The 15,569-nt window shown below is 36.7% G+C and overlaps 1 protein-coding gene across 3 annotated transcripts in view; it reads right to left on the bottom strand.

Moving 5' to 3' along the window:
* Positions 1-15,569, bottom strand: part of LRBA (LPS responsive beige-like anchor protein) — a 723,035-nt gene that overhangs the window by 46,940 nt on the left and 660,526 nt on the right. For all 3 annotated transcript variants that reach the window (XM_024764049.1, XM_024764050.1, XM_024764051.1), the window contains one exon: positions 1,915-2,004. In XM_024764049.1, coding sequence (XP_024619817.1) covers positions 1,915-2,004 — 90 coding nt within the window. The remainder of the gene's footprint in view (positions 1-1,914; positions 2,005-15,569) is intronic.

Here is a 15,569-nt window from a genome sequence, read left to right as displayed (position 1 = left end):
GTGCCGTGACCCAGGTAGAAAGTCAATGGAGCAGTGGAGGTGCTTCCATTAGCCAGCACCGCAGCAGCCTGCATCTCATTGACAAGCTATTACTAAAACTAATTCCAAACCCCACACATAAATCATTCTTACTGTTTGTATGGCATTATCTTCCATTGTTCTTGCCAAATGTTCATTTTTCGTGTAGTCTTTTCACTAAAGCTACCCTTTATGTTCTTTTAAATATGATTTCACCTGCTTAAAAACACTGAGGGGAAAAGGTTATGCAAACAATTGTTTAAATGCTTGTAGTTTATAATAATGGTCAATTCATATAGAGAAAAAAGGGGGAAAAAAGACTTGGAAGAAGAAAGAAGATGACAAAGAGGGCAAAAGGGGAAAAGACACAGAGAAGAAGGAAATATGGAAAGAGAAAGGAAGGAAGAGAAAGAGGGTCAGAGGCAGAGAGGAACACATCTGTATCCCTGGCCCTCTTGGCATCTAACAAAAAATTCTACCATTCTAAGCCACAACATGGAATCAGAATCCATTTTCAATTATTCAGGGACTTCCCTGGTGGCGCAGTGGTTAAGAATCTGCCTGTCAATGCAGGCGACATGGGTTCGAGCCCTGGTCCGGGAAGATCCCACATGCCGCGAAGCAAGTAAGCCCATGAGCCACAACTACTGAGCCCGTGTGCCACAACTACTGAAGCCCACGTGCCTAGAGCTGATGCTCCGCAACAAGAGAAGCCACCGCAATGAGAAGCCCACGCGCCGCAACGAAGAGTAGCCCCCGCTCGCCACAACTAGAGAAAGCCTGCGCGCAGCAACAAAGAGCCGACGCAGCCAAAAATAAATAAATGAATAAATTAAAAAAAATTATTCATTACATTTATGGAAACAGACATTATATCCCCTACTCTTAATTTAAAACAGCAATGAGCAACCTGTTTTATTGAGGGACAATTCAAGAAAAAATATAATGCCTATTGCCTGTAGTTTTAAAATATGATTTTTGTTATGCCATTCAGTATTTGTTCTTATGCTGAATTTTCTTTATCATTAAAGTATTTCCCCCTGAAATTTCGGGAACCATAAAAGAGGAACAGCCACGTATTTTACAGCTCTAGTCTACTTCCCTACTCCTGATTCTGGGCTGGCCTCTGACTGACTTGCTTTTGACCAATAGAATGCAGCATAAACAGTGTTATGCACGTTCAAAAGCAAGCTTCAAGAAGTCACGCCAAAGCGTTCTCCTGGAACACGGCTCCCACCATGGGAGTGGCCTGGGCGAACTTCCTTGATGATGAAAGACCGCGTGGAAAGAGCGGTCTGGCGTCTCAGCACCTGCCCCAGCAGTCTGTGAGGGAGCCAAGGTGAAAGACAAGAAATGCCCATCTGTCCCTCAGAATCACAGGAAATATAAATCACTGTTTTATGCACTAAGCTTTGATGTATAGTATATCATCATCGTCATCATCATTTTTTCCTCCAAAGTCCCTGACTCTCAATAACATTTCCTACATATTAGGATTACTTCCCAAATTGAAACTCCCAAACTGAAAAACATATTGGGATGTAAAGAATAAACACAATAGGAAAATGAATCTAGACACTCATAGGATCAAACCAGAAAAGTTATCCATGTCTGGAGATTCTGTCCTAGAGTGAGGGTACGAGACAATTAGGGACCTTTTAATTCTGCAACACAGAGCACAACCTGATGAAATACTAGAGCATTGGAGCAACGTCGGCTTCCCGAAGACTGCAGAACAGGCAGTATTTGCTGGCTGTTAGCAAGTTCACAAACAGTGCATAAGAAGAACAGGCCCAGATGTGGTGGAGAATCTCAAGCACAATGAAAAACGGTTATGAATGTCAAGCAGGGTCTCAAATAGAGGCAAGAAATGAGGAGAGTGCAGGCAGCACTTACCGCTTGCATGGCAGAACCTCTGGGAGGATGGGGCTCTATGAGGAGCTGAGAAGGCGTCTGCCCAAAACTTCGGATTTGAGCTTCAACAGCCTGAAAAAGGCACGGGCAAGTTTGAGGGTTAAGAGGTGCTAATTACAGGCAAAAGAACCACAACTGTCACCTGAAAATGTCATTCCATACTTATGGATTGTTTCATGTTGGAAATCAACCTTGTATTTTCACAGTGGGGCTAAGCACCTGGTAGGGCATTTAGGGTGAGGTCATTCTTCACTACCGTGGAAGCTGTTCCTACAAAACCCTGCAAAACTTTCTCATCTTGCTCAGTGATAGGAAACAGAAACCAGCTATTACAATCAGAAATTGTCCTTTTTGGCTTCATCTCTTTCTTGCATTTTTTTCCCTTGCTTGCATCATCCCTGATGACTACAGCTAATCTTTTACAGGTATAGAGAAAACCTACTGCTGCTTTGCTTCTAGGCCCCATCTCATCCTGGGAAGTAGAAAAAAGAAACCCAGCACCTGTGAAAATCGCTTCATGCTATTACTTTTGAAGAGCATTATTGTTGACAGTCTCTTTGAACCTAAGTGGCTAAACAACAAAGTAAAAGCCATATGTTGTATCCAAGCATGAGAGGGTTAAACCGGGGACTGACCAAACACAAGAAACACGTGTGTGTGCCCTTTTCGAAAGATGTGTGCCCTTTGTCGTGCGCTTCTGACCATGGCTCTTCCTGTCCACGCAGCAGAGATGCTCACTTCCCAACCTCATCAAGGAAAACTGTTAAATTCCAGATGCGGTCACTGTCTGTAATGATTTTGTTTGTTTACCTGTTTATGCCTGTCTCCTCCCACTAAAATACAAGATCCATGAGAGCGAGGACCTTACTTATCTTCTTCACTCTTAGATCCCTAAATTGGGTGAATGAATAAATACTATAGTATGTGTGAGGGGATAGGAGGAAGCAAAGATACATAAAGATGACCTCAACACCCCACACAGTCAGTATTCTTAACTTCTGGGCTAAAAGGATGAAGAAAACCTCTTTGTAAGGTAATATATGTTCATCATGCTATTTTTTAATCCTTAAGAAAATGAGTATTCAATTAATATATGCTCTACAGGACTGTAGGCAATTAATAAATCATAAACAGGGAAATATAATCATTATCCAGTATTAATTTCCTTTTTTTATTTGATAAGGATACCATTAGTAGTCCTTTACAATGACCTTTGAAGAAACAATGATAGCAATTCATTCATTTATGCATTCAATCATAATCGTCAACTATGTATACAGCAGTATTAGGTGACAATGTTTCTGCCCTTGAAGAAAGTATTCCTAATACAGAAAGCAGGGCATGTACTTGGATGGTTGAATAACAGTTTGATGCAGTCAGTCCAATAAATTCAAGGAATGCACTATGACTTGCTTAGGCAGAAAAGACTGGAAAGCAGCTCTGTGAAAGCTGAGTGTTACGGTGGAAGCAGCACAGGATTTGAAGTCACACAGACCATGTGCAAATCCTGACTGCACAGCACTTATAAGCGGTGTGACCTAGGGCAAGTCATTCAACCTAAGTTTCAATTTTCTTCCTGTAAAATGTGGATAATAGTACCAACCTCATAGTGTTACATTAATGAATAAATGATATATATGTAAAACACACAGCAAAGTGCTTATTAGTACAGATTAGTCCCTCAAAATGCAGTCAACAAATACTCATTGAGGGGCTTCCCTGGTGGCGCAGTGGTTAAGAATCCACCTGTCAATGCTGGGGACAGGGGTTTGAGCCCTGGCCTAGAAAGATCCCACATGCCGCGGAGCAACTAAGCCCGTGCGCCACAACTACTGAAGCCCACCTGCCACAACTACTGAAGCCCACACACCTGGAGCCTGTGCTCCACAAGAAGAGTAGCCCCCACTCCATGCAACTAGAGAAAGCCCGCGCACAGCAACGAAGACTCAAAGCAGCAAGATCAATAAATAAATTTATATAAAAAAAATACTCATTGAGGGCTGCTAACACCACCAATAACAAATATTTATTTAGTACTTATTATTGCCAGGAACTTTTCTAAGTGATTTTACTATCTTATATCATTTAGTCTTTAAATTGTATGATGTGAGTACTTCACTGTATCCATTTTATAGATAAGGAAAATAATGCACCAAGAACTTAAGTATCTTGTCCAAAGTCACATGGTAATGAAATGGCAGACTCAAAATGTGCACCCCAGCAGCTTGATTCTAGAGCTCATATGCTCAACCATTAAGCTACTCTTTCTCCTTATCTGTTGCCAGGGACTAGGTCAGGGCCTAGGGATAAGATTGAGCACACAAAAAAACATGAGCTTACAATCTAATGACTGAATTAATGAAGTACCTCTAATATCAACATCATCATCATCATTACAGTGAACAAAGTATGTGCACACACAATTAGAGCAGCACGGCTAGGCAAGGGTTGGTTTTATATAGTAGGAGATAAGGCTGGTCTCAGACTTCAGAAACCAGAAAAGAAGCCAACAGGAAGTAAGGAGTAGAGATTAGGACCATTTCAGATCAGCACGTAAAACATCTTTTGATGGGGTAAAATCAATTTATGATCAACATCAAGGACAGTCTTGAGGAAAAAAATATCACAAAAGGGCAACCTGAAGCCTAAGGTAGTCACAAAGAAGGACGTGCTCTTTTATGATGTATGGATTTATGACTTGCTTTATGAATGTGAACCTTACGTCTCTTTTAAAAACAGTTAGCAAGGCCAGTGCCCTTTCCTTCGACTGCTGCTACCTTCGGTAGTCCCCGTCCAACAGCCCACATGCATTTCCCCCCATTAAAAAGAAGGGGAGCAGGCAACAGACTGCTTCCACACTGGGTCTATGGAGTCAGATGGTTCAGAGTGCTAATCTTGACTTCACCATTTATCTGCTGCATGACTTTGAACAAGTAGCTTAATCTGTTTCCCCATTGATAAAATAAAGATAATAATAATAATGCCTAGCTCATAGAATTGTTTGGAAAATTAAATAATACATATAAAGTGCTTAGCATAATACCAAACACATAAAAGGCACTAAATAAAATGCTGTATTATTGTTGGGTTTGGGGCTCAGCACGATCCCCATTTAACACAGCTAAAATAGAGAAGGAAGAAATGCTTCAGGAGTTTACAATGACCATGATGATGATGAATACATTATTGAAAAAAACTGAAATCTGGCTCAGGATTTCAAAGTATACTGCAGGGCTAAGTGCCCAGAGACAGGGAGATCTCCTTGGAGGTTCAGACAGCAGTCTAAAACATAAGGAACTGTATACCTCAGTCCTTATGGAAGCTGTGCTATTTGCAAGAAAGGGATAAATACGCAAACCATGATCCAAGGCAAAATCACCAGGTCTTAGAGACTGATGACTTTGAGCAATGAAGAAAAGAGAAAAGACAACACGAATTCTTTTCTTTCGAACTTGCATATTTTAGAGTAGTAAAGCAATAAATAGAAATACAAGTTTCTCTGAGGGAGAACTAGTGATAGCTGTCGAGCCAGGCTGAGATGTCCAGTGCTCAAAAGAAAGCCCCGGGACTCGCTCTGGGATGAAACATCAGAGGTATTGATTTGGGTGTCATTCATGCAAGAGAAATTCAAGTCAATGGTTTTTGACCTTGCCCTCTCACTGTGTTTATGTGTGTATCCTGCAGAATTGAGCTCAAACTCTCCTTTATATAATACTGCCCTGATCAAATGTCTTCAATTAACTGCCGGTACTTAAAAGACAAAGGCCTACTCCTTGATATGAGGCACTGAGAAGAACGCTATATAATTTCTATGGTATCCTTGACAAAAAATAAATAACTTCATTCGAATCACATGAAAATATCAGAAAGACAAATTAGGGGACATTCAACAAAATATCTGACCACTTTTCACAAATATCAAGACCATTAAAGAGAAGCAAAGACTGAGTCACTGTTACATTTTGAAGGAAACCAAGAAAGTATCAACTAAATACAACGTGGAATTCTGCATAAGATCATTAGGCAGAAAAAGAATCGTTAAAGAATGTGATGACATTTCACAAGGTCTGTAGTTCAGTTAATTATATTGAACCAATGTTATTTTTATGGTCTTGATCATTTTAACTAAGGTTATGTAAGGTGCTGATCTTAGGGGAGCCTGGGAAGAAATGTACACAGGAAATTTTTCTACTATGTTTGCAACTTGTCTGTGTCTAAAATTATTCAAAATAAAAAATTTAAAAAGAAAAAAAAAAGATAAAGACCTACCGCTAGGCAATATAAGTCTTTCTACCTCTCTTTTATTCCCTCACCCTATGCCCTGTACTGTCAAGCTGATTTTCTTCCACAAATGTAACCAGCCATTTCTGCCTTACATTTTCTCTCATGCCACTGACTCTCCTCGATTAGTCCCCCTCGTCTTCAGTTTTCTAAGTCATACCTCTCTCTAGAAAACCCTGCTTGAGTTCTACCTTGTTGGTGTAACACTTCCCAAATCTTATAGCCTATTCATGCTGCTGATTACATACTCGACTCAGGCTTCCTTGTAATGTTATTCAGCTTTTATGAGATTACTGGTCTGTCTCAGCAACTATACTATAGGGTCCGATTATCATACTTTAGTAGTGTGCAGCAGGAAGAACAGTACCTTGTATATAGTATTCACACAACAAAAAAGTTTACTGAGTACCTTTTATACAGCAAGGCCGCCCAGACCCTTGTGCCTCATCTAGGGTTATACTGGGACAAAAAACAAGCACAGTTCTTGATGAGGCAAAATGGGGGTGAGGAGGAGAATGCGGGAGTGATAAGTGAAGGCTGATAGCTGCTGTTACAAAGAAGTCAAGAGTCTTTCTTAGAAAAGTTCTGAAGGATGTCACTAAAGGCAGTAATTCTCACTTTCAGCCCCCTACACACCTGAGGGATATGACAACACTCCAGTGTCTCACTGTAGCAGTGATTCTTTTTTTTTTTTTTCGGTATGCAGGCCTCTCACTGCTGTGGCCTCTCCCGTTGTGGAGCACAGGCTCTGGATGCGCAGGCTCAGCGGCCATGGCTCACGGGCCCAGCTGCTCCGCGGCATGTGGGATCTTCCCGGACCGGGACACGAACCCATGTCCCCTGCATCGGCAGGTGGACTCTCAACCACTGTGCCACCAGGGAAGCCCTGTAGCAGTGATTCTTAAGGGCTAAGTGAGAAATCCTGGGGGAATATGTGTGATTTGCAAAAGCCCCTCAAGTAATTGTTTATTACTCTCTTCACTTTTCCCTTCAGCCCTTTGTATACAGCAATAGAAAATTCAGAGGCATAAGGGAGGTTTGAAATCACAGGAAACATACAGGTATAACATTCAGGAAGGTGATTAGGTAAAAGCGTAGCTTAATGAACTCTACCAAATGCCTAAACTGTTCTTAATGAACTCTCCTTCACCAAGAGAGTTTTGGTCCCAGGTGATATATTTTTAGAATTTGTTTATTATGTTAAATTTTTATTATGGAATAGGATAATGGATCCCTATGTACCCATTAGTCAATTTCAATAATTATTTACACATTTGGCCTTAGGTTATTTTAAGGTGGTGGTTCAGCATAGGCAATGTGCTAGAAAGATTTATTGGAAAATAGGAGAGTGTGCCTGCCTTTAAGCAGTTTATTTTTTCAGGTCTACTGCAAAACTACACTGAGAACAAAAATATCAAAAAATGACCCCAAATTATAAACATTAGCCAGCAGCCTTCATCTTTGTTCAGAAGGGTTAAACACACCTGGACTTGAAAGGAGATGTTCAATCCTAAAGCTGTAAATGTGATTATGTGACTTCTCTAGTTAAAATCCTTCCATCCAAATTCCTTATCACGGTGTGGCCCCGTAGCATGGGGTTAAGTATGCAGACACTGCAATCAGACCGCCTCAGTTCAAATATTAGCTTTATCACATATTAGCTGAGTGACTCCGGCAAGTTATGCCTTAGTTTCCTCGTCTACAAATGGTAACAATGACAGTGGGTCTTTACTGGGTTGTTGTGAAGATTAAATGAGATAATATAAAACACTTGGGACAGTTCTTGACAGGTCAGTGTTTGATGTTATTATTACAGCATATACATAAAAGACAACATGGTGTCTGGCTGAGGTTAAGAAAGCATTTAATAAATGTTACTAACCACTTATAATTAAGATTAATAATAGTAATCTAGCTCCTGCCTATGTTTCCAGTCTCATGCCCTGACACTGTCCCTCTCACACTCTATAATGTGCGATGTAACGTGTCAAACTGCTTCCATATTTGTTTTCCGATTTTTTCTATTCCCTTTCTCTGTGCTGTTGTCTCCTCCTCATTCTATAAGACTCAGCTCAGCATCTCTGTACTCTGAGAAATCTGTTTCTAGATCTCAGCCAGACTGTTGCTGCCCTGCCCTGTTGCTTTGGAGCAATGCATACAGACCCTTACTACCTACTTAACTAAAATTCTAATTACTGGTCTAATTTCTATCTTATCAATTAGACTATAAGTCTTCCTGAGACCAGAGACTTCTAAGTATTTCTGTGCCTCTGGGGGCCTGACACACAGTAGGTGCTCAATCAATATTTACTTAATGAATGGTTATCCAAGTCAGCATAATTCAGCAGGTATGAAGCTAAGAGATACACTCCTAACACTATTATAGAGCAGCCCAGCACTGAAAAAACATTCTGTTAAACATTTCTACTACTTTGCTGTACAGCAAGAAACTAACACAACATTGTAAAGCAACTATATTCCAATAAAAATTTTAAAAATTTTCTACTAAAAAGCTTACTTCATTCTTATTCATCAATTCCCAATTATTTCTGTAAATAGCCTGTTACTACTTTCTATAATAAACCTGAATTCAGCAGGCAGCATTCCAGATGTTGAAATACATAGTAATAAAAAAAGACTATGCAAATACTTCAAGACATTCCAGTAAAACCACATATTTATGTTTTATAAACAGCATCTCAAATATTACCTAGAGAATTTATTAATGGATTTCCAAATGGAAATATTATGAAAAGATTTTCAGCAAGTTGTGCATTCTATTGTTTTCTGTGCCAACCATTGCATACTTGCATGATTTTATGGCTATATAGAGAGAAAGGGACATTATATATAGAGAGAAAGGGACATTACACATAGGGAGAATATAGATACACACACTAGACAAAATGAAAGAATGAAAGAAGAGAGAGAAAAGTAAAGGAAAGTAGACTGGCTTAGTGACAATGTAGGGCCTTCAATTTAACAGTGACTGTTTTAGTCTCTCTGAAGTGGTCTTTTTAATCTAACAGAGGAAACAAGTTAACTCAGTACAACACTTAGTAACCAATAAAGCTGTAAAGCTTTATTTTAAGATGGGTTTGGGGGAGGAATAACAAACATATGGATGCAATTAAGGTAAACACATATGTACTCCGCTTTTTTTTAAGCACACAACTCTGAAATTGCATTTTATCCCCTATATATTTACATCTAAAAGCACTATAAAATTGGGATAGGGAAACTGAAAAAATCATTTATTAAGAAATAACATGCCATTTATTAGTATATTAAAAATTTCTGACATTACCAAAATTAAGTACTAGAAGGCTATCTTAAGATTCTAGAGTAAGCCCTTACCAAAAGATATTTACAAATCCAAATAAGACTTCATATTTTGGATTTCAGAATTAATTCACTTTTCAATGTTTAAAAAGAGTCACAATTAGGGCATTTAGTGATTTCTCCTGTGTTATGTATCATATTATCACTTGTGCCTATTTTTCCCCCTTGCCCTTCACACATTTGAATTAAGTTGGAGAAAAACTTGCTGGATATTTGACCAGTTTCCACTGTTTACTGACCAACTTTCTAGTTAACCAGCCTCAGTGCCCTCTGAAGCCACTGTTAAAATCCAGATTTGGTGTTAGCAAATTAAAAAAGCATACTAATTATTATATATGTTAGTATTCAATTCCTAAAGGCCAAAAATCCTGATAATATTAACTACTAAGGCCAAAAGAAAACCCATAACAACTAGATGCACTTGATTAAAAATGGATGAAGAATCTAAAAGAGAAAATTATCTCTATAATATAAATGGTCTTGTTTGCATAATACCTCTAGCTGCTTTAAAAAAAGAAAAAGGCAAAGCATCATTTAGAAACATTGGGAAACCAGGCTCGCTCTTAACATAAGAAATTAAATACAGAGTTACTTTTTAGTAGTCAGAACAAAAAATGAACAAAATTAAAAAAAAAATAGCATAATGAACCTAAAAGAAATCTTTTGAGATTGAAATATAAATATTCATAGTGCCCTGGAAATAAAAAATATATAGGAATCAAGCTTTGTAAAGCATAATGTAAAAGATAAGTAGCCTATCAAGAAACAAGTGTCATGGATATACTACCAGCATATGGAATTTTAAAAAGTCAGATTTTACATTCAAAATAAACACCAGATGATATTTAACCAACAAATTATGCAAAATAATCCACACAAAAGATGTATATAGTGAAGAAATAAGTTAACTGAACAGAAGTAATTCTATGTAAATTTGGACTTGAAAGACAAACTTTTTTTTTAATTTTGAGAAATTAGATATAGAGAAAAACAAAAATTTAGTTAAAAGTCAAATTTCTATGTTTTCTGATAAAGATTGAGCTATTGATTCCACTTCTACAAATTTTCATAAAAGTGGAGTCAGATGAATGAGAAAAGATTAAGATACAAAGATGGTTATTATAGCACTTTATAATAGTAAAAATTAGGGGAAAAAACTAATGAAATTATACTCATGGAATACTATGCAGTCATTAAAATGAGTGAGTTGAACTGAATATATGTGACATGGAAACTAGTCTATAGTATATTGATTAAAAACAATTCCAAATCATCAAAGAATATAGTTTATTATCTCATTTAAATAAAAAAATTAAAAATAAAATAAAATTATATAAACACACACTAACATGTGTTATGTGAGTACATGTACACACATACATAAATACACACATGTAAAATCTGGAAAGGTACATAAACTTATCAGCTATTATCTCCGGTGGGGGGTAGATGAAAAGACTGGCAGAATAAAAATTAATACCTTCTTCACTTTTATACTATTTGATATCTTAGACAAAGCATGTATTACTTTTAAAATAGAGTAATAAAACATTTCCATTTTGAAAAAAATCTAAAAAACATAAAAATCTAAAGAAAAATCTGACAATATGAAATATAGCTTTATGAAATTTAATTTTTCCATTAACATAGTAACCAGAAGTACTTCTTAACCACCTAGGGACAATTCTAACTGATAAACTGGTCAAACACTATGAAATCAACAGACCTTGCTACAAAGTTAATTTTGTTATTTTGAGCTTATTTCCTAAATTATTTCTATCTGATTTCAAGGAGCCATTAGTTTTAGCAATATTTTACCATCATTTATCGCTAACTAAATATTTAGAAAGGTATATACACTTTGCAAGTAAACAATGTTTTACATACATTAGGTATTTGGAAGCATATACATATCATGATGGCATACAGTACATAAAGAGCAAAGAGAAAGAGCAGCTAGCTAAATAAAGTAAACCTCTAAAAAAAAAGAATGCAGTGATAAGAAACCAGGGTAGAGGGGAAATTAGGAAAAGGACTATTTTTACTTATATTTTTACTCAATAATATTATGGAAGTTACCACGGTGAAACATAATGTAATTATAAATTGTGAAAATATGCATAGATTTCCTATTAGTGCTTTTAACCGAGCCCATATATTCCAGGCACATTACCCTGAGGCCCAGCCCAGCCCAGCTCAGCCTCACTACAATCTCCACTTCTCGTAGCTGTCCATCCACTGCAGCATAATCCCAGCTGCCAATCTGAAAGAAACCAGCTAGTCAGAGCAGACACAACCAACAGAAACAAACGTCACTCAATAATGTTCAGCGGCACTGTGTTCATGGATAATTTCAAACAGTATCTCTGTCTAGAACACTGATGTGCTCATTCAAAACACCTCCATCTCTAGCTACTGGAAACGAGTAGATAAAGCAGCCTGCCTAGAAAAATAAGTGGAATGTTGCTTCAGAAAGGCTGCCAATACTAAGAGGAAAACATAGTGAAAACATAGTAAAAAGTTCTTAAAGAAAAAAAAAAAATTCGGGATAGTTGCATTCAGGAGGTTAAATTATTTCTCAAAACCAGACAAATATGTTTAAACTATGTTACAGAAAGAAACAGTCATTTGGTAAGAATCATTTCATCTATTTTTTCAATAATATTTGTATCTACCATGTACAAACACTGGAATGAGGTGCAGTTAGGAATCCTTGACCTCAAGGAACTTAAGCCTGAAAGACAATACATGCACACACACACACACACCCCAGTTACACAGTACTGGCAGGGACAGAGAGAGGGAAGGTGATACATTTACTGTTATGACATAGTTAAATAATATTTAACATTTTAAAAGTTTGCACTTAAGCATTTCCTAAATACTGTATTAATAGAATTTCAGTTCCTTCTTTGCACCAATAATGGAAACTAAAAATAGTGATTCTAAGTAAACTTCCTCGTCTTTGTTAGAAATAAAACAACATTGCTATTCTGAAATTAGAAATTTGACTATGCTATTCTAACAGTTAGCAATCTGTTATACGTGCAATAATCCTACATAGATTTTTCAAATCTAAGTAATTTTTTAATCTTAATCTTTCTAGAAACTTGAATTTAGTTAAAAATTTTGAGAACAAAATTTGGTCACTTGATTTGAGAGTACTTTTCATACTTTCAATTTAAAATGAAGATGGTGCCTGAAGGGATCAGGGGTTTATGACAGAAGTCATCAGCATATGGAATTGCTCAGGATTCCTTGGGTAGCTGATAGAGAAAAAAAATCATAAAAATATTAATACCTTGCTTTATGTCCTTGGATGTATAATTCAGCTATACCTATTTAACTAATAAGTCTGCAATAGGCATAATCACTAGCAAAATACAAAGATTAGCTTTCCTGACAAACTTTAATGCTTAATTGACTAAGGGAAACTTTGTGCTTTTAATATACAAGAAAGTCTGGCATAATTTCAAGGTATTTTTAAATGTAGGTTTTCAATTAAAACTTGACTAATCCTTACTGTTTGTCTTTTCATTGTACAGTTCCTGCCCTGCACTGTGTCAAATATGCCATCTGTGTAACACACTTCTGGCTAGAGATGCTTCAGGATTATTTTTGTAGCACCCTGAATTGTGGCTGCCTGAAGTCTTAACTTACTGTCTTCAATACTTCTACTTTATTCTCTTGCTACAACCATCCTAACCATGTGGTCCTAATGTCCTACTTTTAAAATTTCACTGCAGTCACAACAAAAATTCCTGCCCCACCTGCTTAAAACGGGCTTACAGACCATTCTCCGAACTATTTAACAAATGTTAACAATGCTATAAATACCAATTGTGTTTATGCTTTCTGAAAGATTCACTGCAGCCAGGGTTCTGCAGTAGTGTTAGAGCTGAAATAAGCTGTTGACTCCCACCATGAAAGTGATTGAATTCTAAGCCAAAAATGCTTTTCCTTGGATAAGACATCTGATTTGCTACCGCTGTCATGAAACTGGGGTCATGTGAACTTAAACACTGCTGCTGCTTCTTTTGGAAAACAGACCTTCTCAGAGTGATTATGTGTTACTAAAACAGCATTTGGAAGGATAAATTTGGAAGAGGGAAAATCAACCACTGACACTAAACACAACTTAGGGAGAAATTTTCAGGTTTTACTTTCATATTATGAGACTCATTGTATATAATTGTTTAAATTGAGCAATATATGGCTCTCCTTTTCCTCTTCCCTACCCATCTATGTAAATAGAGCTGAGTTCCATTTTCAGAAGGAAATAAATAACTTTAATTTCTGAACTCACATAAACATAAAATAACATTGTATTTGCTTGAAAAGTAAAGGAGAAAATGCTGCTTCCAGAGGAAATGTACTGAGTACTTACAATAAGGTGCAAGATGGAAAAGCACAGATGATATTGTTCATATTAATGCTGTCCTATGCAACATCTACCTGCAGTGTATCTTTTGCTCTTTGAACCTCTACCTCTGCTTCCAAGCTCCAGCGCATCCCAGGTTCTGCCACTGCCCTCCCTTCATAATGGCTGCTCAGACCCTGTGCTGTGTCTGTACTTTTCCTTTTGTCAAAACCTCCTATCAAGTTCTATGCACAGAGAGCTGAATGACTGGAAAAAATTGTTCAAAAAACTGTGTAACCAAATAAATGATGTCTAATGGTAAAGTTTCAAGCACTAAGTGAAAGGCAATGAAGTCTATGGCAGAGGCTTTTTTTCTGTGTATATCAAAGCACATCATATAGAAATTGCTATAGCTCACTTTAGCATGAGACTGGCATTAGCTAACAGAGTCTAAACTTAGGGACGGAGGCTTTCTACTCTTTTACTTTATACTTTCATAGTATTTGAATTTTTAGAGTTAACGCACATTTTTTTGATAAATAAGTTGTTAAATCACACACACAATTTAGTAGTGAACCCAGAGATTGAGAATCCATGCATCTTAGGTCAAAAGCCCTCCTGCTTTTAGAAAATGATGATAAGGACTACAATCAACAGTGATATATCTAAGATATTTTCCCTAAGACTACAAGTAATCTTTTTTGGTCCTCCTCAAATATGCTGGAAACAATGAGGAAATAAATTCAAATTGCTAAAAAGTATGAAAAAGAATCCTAGTTCAGTGAGTTAAATAACAATCTAAGAGATTAGAGGTACTCTAATTTCTGAGAGAGATAAAAGTTAAGAAATTGTAAATTCCTTCATCTTTATCAAAGTTACACAAAGATCATTATACAAAGTCACTATCCTAGCAATGTTAAACATGGCCAGTGCCAGAAAGTAATTACAAGAGACCTCCAAACAGCCAAAAGCAAAGTCAATATCCTTATCCTCATGTTAACGTGCATCACTTGTTTGGATTTTCAAGCAGAGACTTTTCCCCCTCAGAAGACAGAAAGAGTTGTGCGTTGGCTTTTTCCTCTTGATTTTAAAAAGAAACAATTTTCAGAATACAGAAAGTAGCAAATAAAAGAATTCCATGATCTCACTAACCAAAGATAATGACTATCTTTGGTGAGATGACCATATAAACATCTTGGGGTCTATAATTACAGAAATTTCCTAATGTATATATACACATTATAAAATTTGCATTTTCTATGTTTCATAACATGATCTGTTTTGCCATGTAATATGGTGAAGTATTTTTCCATAGCAATATATATAGACCTAGATAGCAATATTTTTTAATGATGTATATAGCATTCCACTGTATGGATTTACCAATACTTTTTTAACCAGCTTCTCTATTGTTAGACATTTATGTGGTTTTGGTTTTCATGGGGTTTTTTTGCTATTATGAATAACTATACACTTGAACATCTTTTTTTACATATGTGTTCAATTATTCCTTTTGGTTAAAGTTCTAAGTAAACAGTGGGTGCGTATTTTAAAAACTGATAGATTGTATAAAAATTCAATCTATTTTATCCTCACCAAATATATGACAATGTCTGTTTCTAACCAACATTAGGAATTTTCATTATTTTTCATT

Source organism: Neophocaena asiaeorientalis, unplaced genomic scaffold (assembly GCF_003031525.2).
Source record: "Neophocaena asiaeorientalis asiaeorientalis breed wild unplaced genomic scaffold, Neophocaena_asiaeorientalis_V1.1 scaffold594, whole genome shotgun sequence".
Lineage (NCBI taxonomy): Eukaryota > Metazoa > Chordata > Mammalia > Artiodactyla > Phocoenidae > Neophocaena > Neophocaena asiaeorientalis.
Note: the sequence above shows the minus strand (reverse complement) of the source record. Positions and strands in the feature narration are given on the sequence as shown.